This window comes from Mobula hypostoma, chromosome 7, assembly GCF_963921235.1.
Source record: "Mobula hypostoma chromosome 7, sMobHyp1.1, whole genome shotgun sequence".
Lineage (NCBI taxonomy): Eukaryota > Metazoa > Chordata > Chondrichthyes > Myliobatiformes > Myliobatidae > Mobula > Mobula hypostoma.
In genome coordinates this window covers 124,190,364-124,209,073 of record NC_086103.1, presented here as the reverse complement: position 1 = coordinate 124,209,073, position 18,710 = coordinate 124,190,364, and the positions used below count along the sequence as shown (strand labels likewise).

The 18,710-nt window shown below is 38.7% G+C and overlaps 1 protein-coding gene across 6 annotated transcripts in view; it reads right to left on the bottom strand.

The window, feature by feature from the left end:
- dlg2 (discs, large homolog 2 (Drosophila)) overlaps positions 1-18,710 on the bottom strand; it is an 841,994-nt gene that overhangs the window by 78,494 nt on the left and 744,790 nt on the right. For all 6 annotated transcript variants that reach the window (XM_063053945.1, XM_063053946.1, XM_063053947.1 and 3 more), the window contains 2 exons: positions 10,851-11,027; positions 2,720-2,795 (listed from right to left, as the gene is read on the bottom strand). In XM_063053945.1, coding sequence (XP_062910015.1) covers positions 2,720-2,795; positions 10,851-11,027 — 253 coding nt within the window. The remainder of the gene's footprint in view (positions 1-2,719; positions 2,796-10,850; positions 11,028-18,710) is intronic.

Below are 18,710 nucleotides of genomic sequence, written 5' to 3'. Positions count from 1 at the left end.
GAATAAAATGTAAAATGTATTATCTTTCTAAAACTTAAATAGTAAATTTAAACATGAACTAATTTTAAATACTTAAAAATATTGAACTAAAATAAAATAATTCAAGAAAAAGGTAACAACTTCCTCTTTGCCTCCTAATCTACAGGCTCACAATCCCCTCTGAAAATAATCGGTCTTTGAACCTTTGTCAAACCAGGATCTAATTGTAAATTTCTTGTCTAGCACCAGGGAATTCTTGTAAACTCTGATTAGGATTGGAGCATGGTAAGAGGTGAAATGGTGTCCATCGCTCAATAAATCCTAGGTGCATATTTAAAAAAAAATTACTTCCATTACAAACAACAGGTTAGTCCTGACGAAGGGTCTCGGCCTGAAATGTCGACTGTACCTCTTCCTAGAGATGCTGCCTGGCCTGCTGCGTTCACCAGCAACTTTGATGTGTGTTGCTTACTTCCATTACAATGGTTTGACCCTGGCATTTCCCTCTGAAACTGGTGGCCTCAGCAAATAAGATTTAAACAATTGAGAGGCAATTGGGTACCTTTTAAAACATCATTTAACCTTCATCTCATGAAAATTAATACATAGAGTCATAGAACACTACAGCACAGAAACAGGCCCTTCAGCCCATCTAGTCTCTGCTAAACTAATATTTTGCTTAGTCCTGTCGACCTGCATCCGGACCATAGCCCCTCCCATTCATGTACTTTTACAAATTTCTCTCAAACGCTGAAATCAAACACACATCAATCACTTCTGTTAGCAGCTTGTTCCACACTCACACCACCCTCTGAGTGAAGAAGGTTCCCCTCATTTTCCCCTTAAACATTTCACATTTCACCCTTAACCTATGACCTAAAGTTCTTGTCTCACCCAACCTCAGTGGAAAAAGCCTGCTTCCAATTACCCTGTCTATATCCCTCATAATTTTGTGTACTTCAATAAAATCTCCCTTCATTCTTGTACCCTCTAGGGAATAAAGGCCTAAGCTATTTAACCTTTCCCTATAACTGAAGTCCTCAAGTCCTGGCAAAACCTTTGTCAATTTTCTCTGTATTCTTTCAAACTGATTGATATATTTCCTGTAGGTAGGTGACCAGAACTGTTCACAATACTCCAAAATTAGGCCTCACCAACATCATATTCAACTTCAACTTACTACTACTTTATGAAGGCCAATATGTCAAAAACTTTCTTTATGACCCTATCTACCTGTGACTCTATTTTCAAGGAATTATGGATTTGTATTTCCAGATTTCTCCATTCTCCTGCCCTCCTCAGTGTACTACCATTCACTGTGTAAGACCTACGCTGGTTGGTCCTCTCAAAGTGCAGCACCTCACACTTGTCTGCATTAAGTTCCATCTGCTGCTTTTCAGTCCATTTTTCCAGCTGGTCCAGATGCTGCTGCAAGCTTCATTTGACCATTACACCCCCAATTTTGTTGTCATCCACATATGTGCTGATCCACTTTACAACATTATCATTTAGATTGTTGATGTAGAAGACAAGCAGCATCCAAATCCACACTGATCTTTGCAGCACATAGGCCTCCAATTAGAGAGGCGATTATCTCTTTCCACTCTCTGAATTCTCACATGAAGCCAGTGTCTAATCCAATTTACTATTTCATCACTAATAATAAATCAATGAACCTTCATGACCAACCTGCCGTGGGATCTTGTCAAAGGCTTTCCTAAAGTCTACGTAGGCAATATCCATTGCCTTTCCTCCATCAATTTTCCTCAGCAAACTCTATAAGGTTGTTTAGACATAATCTACAACACTCAAAGACATGTTCACTGTCCCTAATCAGTGGAAGTACTTACGCAAGTACTTATATATTCGTTTCCTTAGAATAGCTTCCAATAACTTATCACTACTGATGTCACGTTCTCTGGCCTGTAATTTGTGGCTTATTCTGAGGGCATTTCTTAAACAAAGGAACAACATTAGCTATCCTCCAATCTTTCGGCACCCCACCTGTGGCTAAGGGGGTTTTAAATACAAATTTATAATTTGCTAATTCTCAATAATTAACTACAATTAATTAATGCCAGTTCAATAGACTGTGATGAACCATACCTCATCACAAAAATCTAACTTCTGAAATACTCCATAGCATTTGCAGAACAGGAGTTTTGAGCATACTATGTCATACATAGACTTACAATTGATCAACACAATTTAATCACCCACAAAGTTACTCAAAGTTGTCAGATAGAATATCTTCATCAAAGACTCTTGTAAAACTTTTACTCCTCCAATTGTCCTTGTCAAGGATCGTCTATTGAATCTTAAGTACCATACTCCTCACACAATATACTTGTAAGCACTGTGTTTTCACAGTTGGAATATAATAAAATCAAATTGTACATGTTTATGAATGTTAATCTTATTTGCTTTGTAAAGTGGTTTGATAATGCATGGAACAGCAAATATGTGCATGCACACAGCATTCCAAGCAGACAAAGATAAAAAGCCATTTATACATATTTTTTGTTTACTCTGTGTGAACTCAATTCTGTACATAAATTGTGATAACCATAAAGATAAAATGAATGCATGTTACTGTAGTTCTTTAGATCTTTCAACCTTACCAAAACCAAATGTCTCTTCTCTAAGCATGTCGCATTTGTTTATAATATGAGCTTCAGGAACTTTTTCATTTTGTACACAAGAAAAGGATACTCCACACATCATTATTATTTTCACTTACCGCTTTGGAATCAATCACTCCAGGGTTGGCATTGAATTTCACGGTTTTAAGTCTAGATCGTTCTTTTCTATCAACTCTGTAGATACACAAGGAGGAATCAGAATATAATAACATTTTTGAAATCACTTTTACAGCAAATGCAATATGTAGCTTAATTGTTACAATTCTTACATATTAAAAAAAAAATTAATTTACAATCTTACGTCATCTGCGAAATGATATTCAACACCCTAACCCATCACTTAGCATAAAGAGTCATCATGTCAGATAATGTAAATTAAACTTTAAGGCTAATCAAGTACTGTCAGGCATTTCAAGTAAATTTGATTATGATCAAAGAAAATACTTTAATCATTTATAAAGTTCTATTTAGAATGCTCTGAGCACTTGACCTTCCTAAAGATAATGATCCTCTGGGGAAATCTCAAAGATCAGAAATAATGAATATTTTATCGAAAAATCTAGAATTGTTGAATCCTTCTCAGCATTGAATCCTTTAGCTGGAAGAACAAAAATGAGAAGAACCATGAGTCATGCTATTACTGTTACTGAAAATGACAAAAGGCATGGTCAATGTAAACTGTCCCAGGTTATTTCATGAAAGTGTCAGGATAAAATATGGAACAACATTTTTTGAGAAAGAAATTATTTTAAGTTTTAAAGTAACTTAAAGAGTGAGAAGTTAAGAATTGCTTTCCTATTTCACTGATGTTCTTAAGTTGGTGTTAATATTCCTTTTATGAAATTCCTTGATTTAGGGGTAGGGGTAGGGGTATTCTTTCTCCTACGCATAGCAAGATGTGACAATTTGAAAAACATTGCCTGAATGGTGGTGAAAATCAATTCAAAGGAAAATTTCAAAAGAATTGAAAACATACATAAGAATGAAACATATGCAGTGCTCTAGGGAAAGAGAAGAGCACTAATTGCTTGCCGCTTTCAAAGAGCAAGATGAGTAGAATCAGTAACCTTTGAAGATAAACCGAAAAGAACCCGCAGATGCTGCACATCCAGAGCAACAAACACAAAATGTTGGAGGAACTCATCTGGTCAGGCAGCTTCTGTGGAAATGAATAAAAGGTTGACATTTCAGACCAAGATCCTTCTTCAGGACTGGAAAGGAAAAGGGAAGATGCTAGAATAAAAAGGTGGAGGGAAGAGAAAGAGAACAAGCTTGAAGGTGATAGATGAAGCCAGGTGGGTGGGGAAAGTAAAGGGCTGGAGAAGAAGGAATCTAATATGAGAGGAAAGTAGACCATCAGTGAAAGGGATGAAAGAGGCTCACAAGAGAGAGGTGATAAGCAGGTGAGGAGAAGAGATAAGAGGCCAGAAATCAAAAGAGGAAGAGAAATTAAAAAAAACACTGAAGATATCTTGTCATTAACAAACTAACAAGATCAAAGATCAAAGAACAAGCATCACTACAGATTGAGAGAGTGATAAGAACCATGTTCCACCTTGTTCACAGATACTTATTATATAACCTGTTCAGCAATGCAATGACCTAATGTGCATATTTCTGAACAATTAACTACTCTCTACTCAGCCATGCTGTTGTGAAAAGTGAAATCATTCACAGTTCCACAAGCCTCAGCTTTTTTTTTGTGCAGAATCCTAACTCATACATCCACCATTGTTGCTGAATGTGAAAAGACTTCTAAAGATCCTTTTGTGTCAAAAACCAGATCTTGGGCATAAATCACTGGCTGGCACTGGTAACATAATGGTTTTATTAAGTACTTTTGATATATTAGTACTTCATTAATCTCAGATTCAGAACATTGAAATTGCTTCTCATATATGTGAACAATGCTTAATTAAAATATATATAGGAATATGCCTCTGAACATTGGAATTGGAATTGGTTCATTATTTTCACACGTGTCAAGGTACAGCAAAAAGCTTGTCTTGCAAGCTGCCCACACAGATCAAATCTTTACAGAATGGTTTGAGGTTGTACAAAGTCAAGCAACAACAGAATGCAATAAAGTGCAACAGCTACAGAGAAAGTGCAGTGCTGGTAGACAATAAACTGCAATATCATAAAGAGGTAGAGGTCAAGAGTCCACCTATCAGATTAGGAAACCATTCAATAGTCTTATAATTGTAAGTAGAGCTGTCCATGAGCTTGGTGGTCCATCAGCCCTGTAGGAGAAGGGAGAAGAGAGAATGCATAGGTGGGTGAGGTCTTGGATTATGCTGGCTGTTCTATTAAGGCAGTGAGATGTATAGGCAGAGTCCATAGAGTGGAGGCTAGTTTCTGTGATGTCTTCACAATTCTCTAGTTTCCTGTGGAAACGGCAGGGTAGTAGTCATACCAAACTGTGATGCATCAGAAAGTACGCTTTCTGTGGTGCATCAATAACAACTATTGGGGGTTGACGGGGACATACCGATTTTTTTAAGCTTCCTGTGGAAGTAAAGGCATGGGTGGGCTTTCTTAGCCATGGCATCTACGTGATTGGTGAAGTTCATTCCTAGAAACTTGAAGTTTTCAGCCCTCTCAACCTCAGCAACCCTGATGAAGACTTGAGCATGTTCACCACTCATCTTCCTGAAGTTATTGACCATCTCTTTTGTTTTGCCAACATTAAAGGAAAAGTTGTGTCATTAAACTATCTTCTTCTTGTATGCCAGTTCATCATTGTTTGAGATATGGCCTGTTATGGTGGTATCATCTGCACACTTGTAGATGAGTTAAAGCAGAATCTGGGCATGCAGTTATGAGTGCACAGGAAGTAGAGTAGAGGACTGCGGATGCAGCCTTGTGGAACACCAGTGTTCAGAGTAATCATGGCAGACACAGCATATTGTTACTACTTGTGGTCTAATGGTCAGAAAGTTGAGGATCTAGTTGCAAAAGGAGGTACTAAGTCTTAGGTCTCAGAGCCTGGTGATATAGTTTAGTGTAATATAGTGGTTGGGAAGATTTTATTTAAGGAAGGATAAATTAAAAACAAACACTTTAACCCAGTACACAGGACAGGATATGGATCTGTCAGCACCAATTTACTGTTTGTTTGAATAGACTCTTGCTGTATTTATTTTTTTGGGATCTGAGCCTTGCATTTGGAGCTCATTGGTAATTGATTGAGAAGGTAATTGTAAGCCATTTTCAGGGACCACTGAAATTCCAATGAAGATACCGCCACAATGTTATTCAGTAAGTAGTTACATCCAACTATGTAGACGCCATGGCCAAGAAAGCTCATTATTGCCTCTACTTCTTCAGAAGGCTAAAAAAGTTTGGTATGTCCCTGTGGACCTTCATCAATTTTTATTGACGCACCACAGAAAGCATTCTTTCTGATTCATCACGGCTTGGCATGACAACTGCTCTGCCCATTACCTCAAGAAACTGCAGAGAATTGTAGTCACAGCTCGACACACCATGGAACCCAGGCCCTCCTCCACAGTGAAGGAACTATTGCATATTTCTAAATCAGGATGATGTGAGATTGGAGGGAATCTTGCAGGTGGTGGTTTTCCCAAATATCTGCTGCCCTTGTCCATCTTGGCAGTGGAGGCTGTAGATTTGAAAGATGCATTTGGAGTAGCCTCAGTGAAAAACTGCAGCTGCTGAGCACTGGTGGTGCAGAGAATAAATATTTGGTCTGGCGGACATAATGCCAATTAAGTCGTGGTGGTAGTCGGGGGGAATGGGTGAGGAAGGCTGCTTTGCCCCAGTTTGTGTCATCAGCAAACATTCCCACCTCTGTATCATGCCATAAAAAGTGTGTCTGTGGGGGGGAAGAATTACTTATGAAGAACCAAGATGGTGACCTAAGGAACTCCAACAATGATGTTCTAGAAATGAGATGATTGACCTCCAACAAGTACAAACATCTTCTTTGTACAACCTTTGGAGTGCTTTGCTCTTGATGCCCATTGATTTCATTTTTACCAGAGCTCCTCAAATACTTAATTGGTCCAATGCTTCTTTGATATCGAGGACAGAAACTCTCACCTCACCTTTGGAAATCAGGTATTTGCAATATATTTGGATAAGGATTATGGTAGCAGACAAATTCAGAAGTTTAATAATAGAGAGTAAATGTTTCAGGCCTTGACAGTTAAATTACTGATGATAATGGTGGGCATAGGAAGTTGGTAATCCACAATAGTACTGTTCTATTAGGGTTGTCAGGTGGGAAATTATGGAAATAAAGAGGCAAAGTGTCATAATAGAGTTGTGGATTCTCAAGTTATTGGAGAATCGTAAATGGGTGGATAACCTGGAACAGGCAATTACAGAAGTAGCAAAATTAAGGACCTGGATTTCAGCTACAGATGGGCCAAGTTACAGCAAAAATGGTTCATTGCAGAAATGTAATCAGCTTTCATGATGAAGAGGACATTGAGACAGAAGTTCATGAAAGGTAGAAAGTTTCTAACTAGCTGGTTTATGCTTGGTCATAGGAACTTAGTGAAATCTTGGTATTCAGATGGATGGGGATAGCAATTATTAATGGTTACTCTGTTGCATGATTGATCAACTGGCTTTTACTAGGGAAAGAAAAATCATGCAAAATGTACAGATCCGGGCTTGATAGGTTTTCATCCTCATTTAATCTGAAACTTATGTAATGTGTGCACCTACCATGTTATTCACACTAATTTCTACTTTATTATTCTGAAGGACAAGTTGCTGTGATGGACTAGACCCTCAATCATTAAATACTTTACTTTTTGTTTTTGTACATAATCAAATGCTGAAAACTTTGCCAAAGCATAAACTCTAACTAGGAGGGGAGGAGAAGATGGCCGCACGCGGCTGCTCCGAAATGATATCGGTATTTGTTAAGTAGGTACCGTGCACAATCCTGATTTGATGGAGGCAGCCGTAAGAAGCTCAGAGGAACATCTGGAGAAACTTCCGAAATGCCTGCTTCACTGCCGCTGCTACTGTGCGATCGAGAATCTCCAGAGGAGAAGGCCCCAAATCCTCAGCTTTGCTCAACCTGTTCAGCCTGTTGCCGGGGCCGGGGTCGAAGTGATTGGCAGAGATGGTGCTCAGTGTCGGAGGCTTGAAGTTTTCGGACGGACTCGGAGTCGGACTGTGGTCGGGTGCTTCTAGGATGCTGCATCGGCAAGCTCATGGCAGGGAGAATTTTTCTTCCTTCTACTGTCTGCGTGAGATGATGGGACTTTCGAGAGACGTTGAGACTTTTTTTTTACCATGCTCATGGTCTGTTCTTTATCAAATTACAGTATTGCTTTGTACTGTTATAATGATGTGGCTTTTGTCAGTTTTGCAGTCTTGGTTTGTCTTGTATTTCTGTGATATCATTCTGGAGGAACATTGTATCATTTCTTAATGCATGCATTACTAAATGACAATAAAAGAAGACTGAGTGTCCTCATAATCTAAATCTAACTGTACAAGGACTTTTTGTACCACAGTTGGCAAACTCCATTCAGAGTACAAGTATCACAGTGCGAGTTGTGAAATTGAACGTTGGTATTGATGTTCGTTCAGTTCAAATGTATACATAAGGAAAGAACATTGTTCGGAAATTCAGAAATTTATGGCTAATATAAGGGGGCAGAACTTTAAGGTGCTTGGAAGAAAATATAAAGAGAATGGTAGAGCTGTGGAATGTGCTGCTAGCGGGGTGGTAGTAGAAGCAGATACATTAGGGACACTTAAGAGACTCTTAGACAGGGACATGGACCAAATAATGAGATAGAGCTTGGAGTAGGTTGAAAGGTTGGCACAACATCATGGGCCAAAGAGCCTGTACTGTTCTATGATATATTTTATGTCCTAATTTCAGTTCCTCTCAAGGGTGCAATAGATGGGTAGAGTGGGAGGGAGGAGAAGATGGCGGCATGACGCAGCGTGCCCTGCCGTTCAGAATTGATATCGACATGTGTTAACCAGGGGGCTGTGCACAATCCTGATTTGATGGAGACAGCCATGAGAAGCGCGAAGGATCACCTGGAGAAACTTCTGAAATGGCCACTTCGCTGCCGCTGCTACTGTGCGATCGAGAATCTCCGGAGAGGAAGGCCCCAAATCCTCGGCTTTGCCTATTGCCTGTTGCCGGGGCCGAAGCAATCGGCAGAGATGGTGCTTGGTGCTCGGTGTTGGAGAGCTGGTCAGAGGCTCGGAGTTTTCGGACTGACTTGGAGTTGGACTGTTGTCGGATACTTCCAAGATGCTGCATCGGCAAATTTGCGGTGCTGGAGGTTTACCGCCTGTGTGAGATGATGGGACTTTTTTTTTAGATTAGATTATGAGGAGACACAGTCCTCTTTTATTGTCATTTAGTAATGCATGCATTAAGAAATGATACAATGTTTTTCCAGAATGATATCACAGAAACATGACAAACCAAGACTGAAAAACTGACAAAAACCACATAATTATAACATATAATTACAACAGTGCAAAGCAATACCGTAATTTGATAAAGAACAGACCATGGGCACAGTACAGTCTCAAAGTCTCTCGAAAGTCCCATCATCTCATGCAGACGGTAAACCTCCAGTGCCGCAAACTTGCCGTTGCAGCATCCCAGAAGCACCCGACCACAGACCGACTCCGAGTCCATCCGAAAACTCCAAGCCTCCGACCAGCTCCCCGACACTGATGCACTGAGCACCATCTCCGCCGAGCGCTTCGACCCCGGTCCCGGCAACAGGCAAGGCCGAGGATTTGGGGCCTTCCCTCCGGAGATTCTCGATCGCACAGTAGCGGCAGCAGCAAAGCAAGCATTTCAGAAGTTTCTCCAGATGTTCCTCCGTGCTTCTTCACGTCTGTCTCTATCAAATCAGGATTGTGCACGGCATCCTACTTCACAGATACGATATCAATTCGGAATGGCCGCGCGCGCTGCATCGCGCCGCCATCTTCTCCTCCCTCCTGAAACTTTCGAGCGACTTTGAGACTTACCGTGCCCATGGTCTGTTCTTATCAAATTACGGTATTGCTTTGCACTGTTATAACTATATGTTATAATTATGTGGTTTTTGTCAGTTTTTAAGTTGGTTTGTCATGTGTTTCTGTGATATCATTTTAGAAAAACATTGTATCATTTCTTAACGCATGCATTACTAAAGGACAATAAAAGAGGACTGCCTGTCCTCATAATCTAATCTAATCTAAAAAAAGTGTCAATGACACATTTTGGTCATAAAAAGATGTTATGTTTTTGGAGGTTGTGCTAGGATGGCCCAGAGCCACGGGCTCAGCAAGGGTTGGTCTGTGGGGAGCAAATGGTTTAGAATGCATGTATCGATATAGTTGGTGCAAATTGGGATATTGCCAGTTCTTGGGATGGTGCAGAGTAAAAAGTTGCTGGTAGAGATTTGGATGGTTGTGGGGTGGGTGTGGACTGGGAGCAATTTGAGAAGTAGGGATCTTCATTTCAGAGGATTGCATGCTGGTAGATTGGGATTAGGTAGGTGACGAGTACAATGTAGAGCTCAAAGGAGGAAGCTAAGTAAATAACTTACCTGAAAGAGTACCCTTTAGTGCTTTGTTAAAAGACCAATTACTGAAGTGGCCAGCAGTTATCACTATTGTGACAAGAGGTCCAGTTTCTCTGTAATGCTCCAAATGGAGTGTGTCATGGCAGCAACACGTTCGGAATACAATAGTTTCTGATGCCCATGGGAAACCCTGGTAATGATGGTCAACACATTTCTCTCTGGTGAAATGACAAGCTGATATTCAATTGTATCAGGAAATAAATATTGATAAATGGTGCATATTATGATTTATTTTTACCCACATGCATGTTGAAATTGTATATTGATGCAAAACCTCTGCTCCTTAGCCAAAATTTGATAAGTCATTATTGTTACATTACTTTATAAACTTTGTTTTTACATAAAATGTAGTGAAAATACCATTTTTTGGGGGGGAGAACTTAACTATTTCTGCTGGCCTGTAATTTTTTAAAGCATTAATCCTGAATAATGGGACTAGATGTAGATTACTGTTGTCTGCACTGTCACTCAATTAAAGTTCAATCAATGCATGAACCCCCTTTTTAGGTGAACCTACTGCAAATCTTCACCATCAATGGTTAGGGTATAGAAAATAAGAAGAGAGAACATTTATTTCAAAACTCTCAAACACAGTTGTTCAGCAAATAGGTGATAAGGTATTTGATTTATTGACCTTTTTTTGCTTGGTATGACACCCATCTCTTCACTGTCTCCTTCCGGTGTAACTCTTCGTGCCTGCCACCATTCATCATCAGAAGCGTTGATAACATGCAAAATCTCTCCGTATTTGAAGCTAAGACCTTGACTTGGAAGACCACTGTCCTTGGTTCTGTCATAGTCAAATAGAGCTCTGAAAAATATATTTCAAAGATTTTCAAAAATTTTGAATTTTAGTACTCTATAGTTATTTGCCATTTTAAGCCCACATAGTTATTTAATTTACAGGTATAATATTAATGTTTTTATTATCATTTATTATTTTAAAAGTGTAAAAATAATACATGCCCAGTAACTTCATAAGATGGTCATTTCTTAACTCTTATTTTAAATCGAAATAGTACTGGAATACAGGAGACGTTTAAATTTAGGTTTGATACTTACTAATATAAAATACCCCCAAAACTAATCACTTACATTGCTTTGTATTTACACTTAATTATATCCTTGTCCAAAGGCAATGAGAGAAGAAAAATAACTAAATTTATTAGATTGGACACATTACTGTAGCACCCATTATTGTCAAAGGACACCTCTAATACTTGGCATGTGATCCACACGGGAATTCAAAATGAATCCCTTCACTCAGCACACATATCTGCTTCTTGCACATAGAAAGTTGGAAGAACAATTATAGAAATTCCTAGGGAAAATATTACAAAGTGGACCAAATGAACAGAAAACCATTAAAAGGGCTCAATGGATCTCAAGGAATGAAGGAAGAAATATAAAAGTAAATTGTTTTAGAAGTTCAACTGCATCAAGGAAGGAGCATTTACCTTTCACAGTTATCTGCAAATAAATAGGCAATAAATGTTGATTTTGCTAGGAATATCCATATAATGAAAAATGAACCCAAGAAAAAGCCACAAGCAAGTCGCTCCCAGCTGGAGCTATGGAGCACATTCCCTTTTTCTTTGAGGCACAGACCAGACATAGTCTTTGTGGCTCAGTGGACTGGCAGGCTCCTCTAATGAAGTATCTGCCTGTAACTGCATTGGAGCAGACTGTCAAAAAGCAGACTTCAGAGATGTCTGGCAGTGTGTAGTGGATCAAAATTTCCATTCTTTGAACTGGTGACAAACGCTGTACAACAGTCTCTGTGTTATAGTGTGCAAGGCAGAAACATTGATTGGTTTAAGGAAGATCACATCATCTCATAGCTCAAGTGTCCCTCAGTTAGTAGAATCCTCGGGTCACAGTGCTTTACCCCATAGCATAACATAATTACTGATTCTGTCATGACTTAAACCTTTCTGCCTAGGCCAGCACCGATATAACTAGTTATTTAGGCTTTAATAACATAACTTTTTAATAATGATCTCTAATGAAACCAATTAGTTTTACTTAATGATTCATCTGGGCACATGAACAAATCCCTGCAAGCACAGCTCCAGATGATGAAGCTATCTGTTTTGCTTTTCACAACCTCATATTAACTGGAAATGATTTGTTGCCTAAGGCAGAGAACTCCCTTTAAGGTAAGGAAACAACATCTTTGACATAGTTTTAACATTGTTGCAGAGCTGATTTGCTTTCAAGTGGAACTTGTTTAATAATTCTGGAGAGCAATTCAAACTGTGGCATTGACCTTATGTCATTGGTCAAGATGGTTTTAAGCAAGAGCATTATTTAACAAGAGGTCTTTTTGTAACATCTCATCCCCAGGAAAGATGTTGTCCTGCTGTTCACAAGACAGCAGTAAGACAAATATATGTGAATGTCTTCTGCTGGCATGAAAATATTCATGCATTGTAAAGAGAGTAAATAAATCCAAGACATGTATGTTAACAGTTGTAAAAGTGAACTTACTGAAAAGCAAAGTACAGCTGATTTAGGAAGGATACATATAAATTTCACTCACAACACGCTGGAGGAACTCAGCAGGTCAGGCAGCATCCGTGGAAACGATCAGTCAATGTTTCCACATTGACTGATCGTTTCCACGGATGCTGTCCAACCTGCTGAGTTCCTCCAGCGTGTTGTGAGTGTTGCTTTGACCCCAGCATCTGCAGAGTGTTTTGTGTATACATATGTTTTCATTTTGACAAATGTGTGTTAATAACTATTATGATAATTGAACAGATACATAAGAGATGGCAGATACTGGAACCTGGATCAACCAATAATATGCTGAAGAAACAGCAGGTTGAGCAGCATCCGTGGGTTGGAAAGAATTTTCAACATTTTGGGTCAAAATCATGCATCAGGCCACTTTAACAAAAAAGTTTCAAAACTGTTTTGGACCGAGCTGATTGGTCATACTCTATTTTTTTTCCTTCCTTTCGAATACTTTACTCTTCTGATTTTTAATATATATTCTGTTCAGTCCTCTGACCTGCAGTTATTGATCAGGCAGAAAGTAACTGGTCCTTACTATATATCCCAGTTTGTAATGCAGGACATGATTAGTGGGAAGAAAGGAAAACAGGGTTGAAGTTACAGTGAGGTCAGCCAAGATCTTATTAAAAAGCTTCGGTGGCCGAGTGACCTTCTGCTGCTCCTCATCCCTATGATTGATGAAGACTACGAGGCTCAGATTCTTCACTAACCTTGATGACGATGGGTAATACAGTTCAGAGACTAGAGATAAAGGTCTGTTCAGTAGTTTACAAGGTAGAAAATGTAGAAAATCTTAGCTTCCAGATACTTTGTTTCTTTTTGGAGTTAGGAGTATGGTTTCCTCTGTACACATGAAGAATAGGATCTATGAATATGCCATTTTCCCTTTTGTCAAGCATGTCTGCCCTGCCTCTAAGTTCACACAGCATATCTAGAAATATCAAAAGAAAAGCACCTATGGCAAATATGTAGCTGCTAGAGAACTGACATAGTATGCCACCCAAGTAGCTCTGATAGGAATCTGCTACAAATTGAGTCCCTGTTGAGTATTAAAGCCGGCTGGTGGCATAGTGGTATCAGCGCTGGACTTCGGGGCGAGAGGTCCTGAGTTCAAATCCAGCCGGCACCATAGCACACTCTCCATCCATGCTGGGTTAAGAGCTGGTGATCTCCTAAAAAAAAACAACTCATCCGGCAGAAGGGAACGGCAAACCACTGCTGTAACTTGCCTTGTACACGATTTCCCAATACGTCAGAGCAGCGTGGAAGGAAATCGTCTGCTAACCGGAAATTCCGGATGCCACAAACCTTTCCTTTTCCTATTGAGTATTAAACTCATTATAAAAGTCCAAAGTTCAAAGTAGAATTTATTATCAGAGTACATACATGTCACCACATACAACCCGGAGATTCTTTTTCTGCGGGCATATCTAGCAAATCTATAGAACAGTAACTGTAAACAGGATCAATGGATGACAAACTCTGCAAATGATAAAAATAAACAGCAATACATAATGAGCATGGAATAACAAGATATAAAGTCCTTAAAGTGAGACCATCGGTTGTGGGAACACCAGAAATAGAATGAGCATAGTTATCCTCTTTTGTTCAAGAGCCTGATGGTTGAGGGGAATTAACTATTCTTGAACCTGGTAGTGTGAGTCCTGGGGCAATTGTACCTTCTACCTGATGGCAGCAGTGAAGTAAAAAAGCATGGCTTGGGTGGTGAAGATCTTTGATGATGGATGCTGCTTTTCTATGGCAAAGTTTCGTATAGATGTACTCAATAGTTGGGAGGGTTTTGCCTGTGATGTACTGGGCCAAATCCACCTTTTGTACAATTTTCCACTCAAAGGCATTGGTGTTCCTATACCAGGTCATAATGCAGCACACTTTCCATCACACATCTATAGAAGTTTGCCATAGATTTTGACGACATGCTAAATCTCCACAAACTTTTGAGGAAGTAGAGGTGCTGATGTGTTTTCTTGCAATTATATTTATATGATGGGTCCAGGACAGGTCCTCTGAGATAGTGACACCCAAGAATTTAAAGTTACTGATCCTCTCCACCTCTGATCCTCTGATGAGTACTGGCTCACAGACCTCTAATTCCCTCTCCTGAAGCCTACAATCATTTCCTTGATTTAAAAGGCCACAGAGATAAATTTCAAGAGGATAATTAGTATTTTAAACAGTACAATTGAAATGAATGGAGTGTTATGAAAACTGTGAAGGACCAAGATGATTTTAAAGCAGGAAGCATGGCCCAGTGTCAGCTGCACATGCTCCAAATGAACATTGCATTATGGATGATGGCATTCCAAATCCATCCTACTCCTCACACATCACATTCTGGAACGCCAAAACAAATTTCTTAGACAAAGTAAGTAATTCAACTGGTTTTTCATGCTTTACACACAAACCTCAAAACAATCTTATGAATTACTGTATCTTTCATCATCTCAGGCCATGTTTGAGTCACATTTATTAATGGATAAATATTGCTCTAGGCCAATTTATCTGTTGTTCTTCAAAATAATGGCATGGAATCTTATATGTGCATCTGAGAGAATAAACAGGAATTTGGTTTAGCATCTTGTCTAGCAGACAAGCAGAGATATCTGAGTACTATTACCAAACCAGGGCTTCAGCCATGATTTTTGAGTAAGTATACTTCAACCTCCCATCTTTTGACTTAGTGAGGACACTACTAAATGAATTATGACTGATCCTAAATTATCAGGCCATCACTCTGTAACACTATGGGAGACCAGTGATTAAATACAATTATAACTCACTATTGCCACTTTCCATATTTTTTGACATCAGGAATTGGATAAAAGAGAATAGAATGTACTGTGTATAATATAAAATGGAACAAAATAACTTGGATAAATATAAACTTGCAAACCTAAATGTTTCAGTTAAAAGAAATAATGTTCATGAAAAGTTCTCATTTCAAGCTGGCAGTTCAGCTCGCCATTCTTTGTAAGGAGTTTGTACGATTTTCTGATGGCCATGTGGGCTCTTTCTGGCTGCTCCAATAACCCCCCACATTCTAAAGATGTATGGGTTAGTATGTTATCTGGTCATATTGCTGTAACTGGTTGACATAGGCTGGTTGGGCCAGAGGGACTGTGCTATATTTCTAAATAAAATAAAAATAAAATATAGACAGTACATCTGATAACTGTGTATTGTAAATTAATCCAGGAGCAGAAAATAACTCCAATAAACTCCCTTGATGGATTAAGCCCATAGATAAGTTGACAATCTAAGTAAACCATAATTGTTACTTCCAGTTACTTTAATTAGTAGCATAATATTTCCTCTTAAACTTAAGAGTTCCTGGTCACATTTTCCATTCTTTTGTCTGTTAATACCCTTCTAAACAAAGAATACTTGTTCATTTATATCAAGCATTATCTTGAATAAACAATGTCCTTCCATTATTTATTAGTTATTAATTTCATCAACGTTGGGTATTGCCAGTCATTGACTCTGCTCAGCTATTCGTTTAGATCCTGACTGATCCACTCTTTTGACTATATTTTCCAGTCTGTGTAATACTGATACATCAATCTAACAAAAATTCAGCAATCTAAATCTTGAACGTTTTAATTCTTCCAGCATTCATCTTTTTGAGAGTACTATAATCCTAGATTTTTAGTTAGTTCTACATTTTTATAACTTAAGTTGTGATTGATTGATTGGTTCAATTTCCTTCTTACTGCTCTTTGTTTCCCTGGTGGTGTCATTCCCAACTGATTGTTTTTTATATATCTTCAATAATTGGACACTGGTAGTTTTCTGCATGTATATTCCTCATTTCTTTTTTGTAATTTTGAATAAAAACTGATTTCAGCTGGACTTTTATTTCTGGACACTAGAGCATTCTGTCAACTAATAATGAAGTAACACAACAAATTTTTTTTTACAATATAGACACACTCAGCAGTGAGCCACACAGTCTTGAGTTAACAGTATGCAAGTACCTCACAGATTGTTTGTTCCCCTCAGAACTACAAGTGAAAAGTGATAATGATGTGTTAAATTCATAGCACGAATATTAAATAGCAATTTTAAATGGATAGAAGTCTATCTGAGCTTCAGAACCTTTTAGATATTTGTAACACTCATATACTAGTACAACTGTTGATGAGTTAAAGTTCCATTCTAAAAACAGAAATAAATTGCTTCAGATTCTGATCATTCTAAGTAAAAGCAGAAAATATTTGGTACTTGTATGGTTCAAATGGGCCTTACTTCTTTGCTCTCACTCCTCATATAACTATTCCTTGAAGCTTTATCATTTCAGATGTAGAAAACCCATTTTTGATGTAGAGCTACAGAAATAAGAGGGAGGGGGAAGGAAAAGGAGAAATGTTTTTCATATTCACTACTCAGATCCTGGCACCTTGCAAGATTGTAAAGGATGAGATGTTAAGTACAGAAGACTGCAGTACAGCTAAGGTGAATGAGTTTTCCCATGTGTTCACTCCCAGGAAGGGAAAGTTGATGGAATAAACATGGAGAAATCCTGCAGGGGATGTCAAGGGGCATGTGGAATCAAGCTTTAAGCTTGCACACAGTTTTCTGAAACCATTTTGATGTTCCAAATGTCCCTCTTTTCCCATTTTCTACCAGAGTTCAAAGTAACTTCATTGTTAAAGTATAAAGTTAAATATAATAAAATCAATGAAAATTACACACAAAGACTGACAAACAACCAATGTGCAAAAGACGACAAACCAGGCAAATACAAAATAAAAACAAATGATAAATAGATAAATAAATAATACTGAGAATGTGAGTTCCAGAGTCCTTGAAAGTGAGTTAATAGGCTGTGGAATCAGTTTAATGTTGTGGTGAGTGAGGTTATCCGTATTGGTTCAGAAGAGTGATTGTTCAAAGATAATGACTGTTCCTGAATCTGCTGGTATGGGACCTAAGGTTCCTGTACCTCCTTTCTGATGGCAGCACCAAGAAGAGGACATATCTGGATGGTGGAGGTCCTTGAGGAAAAATGCTGCTTTCTTGTGGTGGTGTTCCTTGTAGATGTGCTCAAATGTGGGGAGGGCTTTTCCTCTGACGGACAGGGCTGTGTCCACCATTTTTTGTGGGGTTTTCCATTGCTGAGCAGTGGGGTTTCCATATCAGAATGTCATGCAACCAGTCAGGATATTCTCCACTGTGCATTTACATTGTACAATGGCCCAAACCTGTCTTGCATATACAGTGGATTCCAGTTAACTGGGATACATCAGGAACAATACATTTTGACCCAATTAAGCTGCTGCCCCAATTAACCGTGGTCTCATGGAAATAGTTAAAAAGGTATAAAAAGACAAACTGATTAGAAAATATGTACTTAGATGAAACACAAAACAAATTAGAACACTAGCAATAGTAGTACAGTACTATAAAATTGTATATTAGTACCTAATAGTTATCAGTGGAAGAATTAATCCAGTGTAGGTAATGAACAAAATCAGCACCAGCACCTAGTGCAGATAATGGATTGCCTTCACACAATGCTATCAATGATTGCATTCTCCAAATCTTCATTTTTATTCTAACAGTCAAGACAGTTGTTGGATCCTTTAAATTTTTTGTAGAGCCTAACCTGCTGGCGTAGTGAAATTGTTTCATATTCACTCCCAGCTATTTCTGGCATCTCCAAGTCTGAATGCTGGAAACTGCAGTGAGCAAAGCAGTTCTGAATTGCCGTACTGCTTATTTCTCACCGACTATCAGTGACAAAAATCACTGCTTTTTGACCACAAGCATGTAACTGACACGAGGACAGTGTAGTGTCTAACGGCCACACAAGTGCATGCGACCAACACTAGTTAGAACCTGTTTGGCAACAGTCTCCTGTCCCAATTAAGTGGCATTGTGTCCTAAATAAACAAAGGGAATCTCAACAATTTTCTGGACTAGTTTTTGTTCTTTAAGAGTTGTCCCAAAC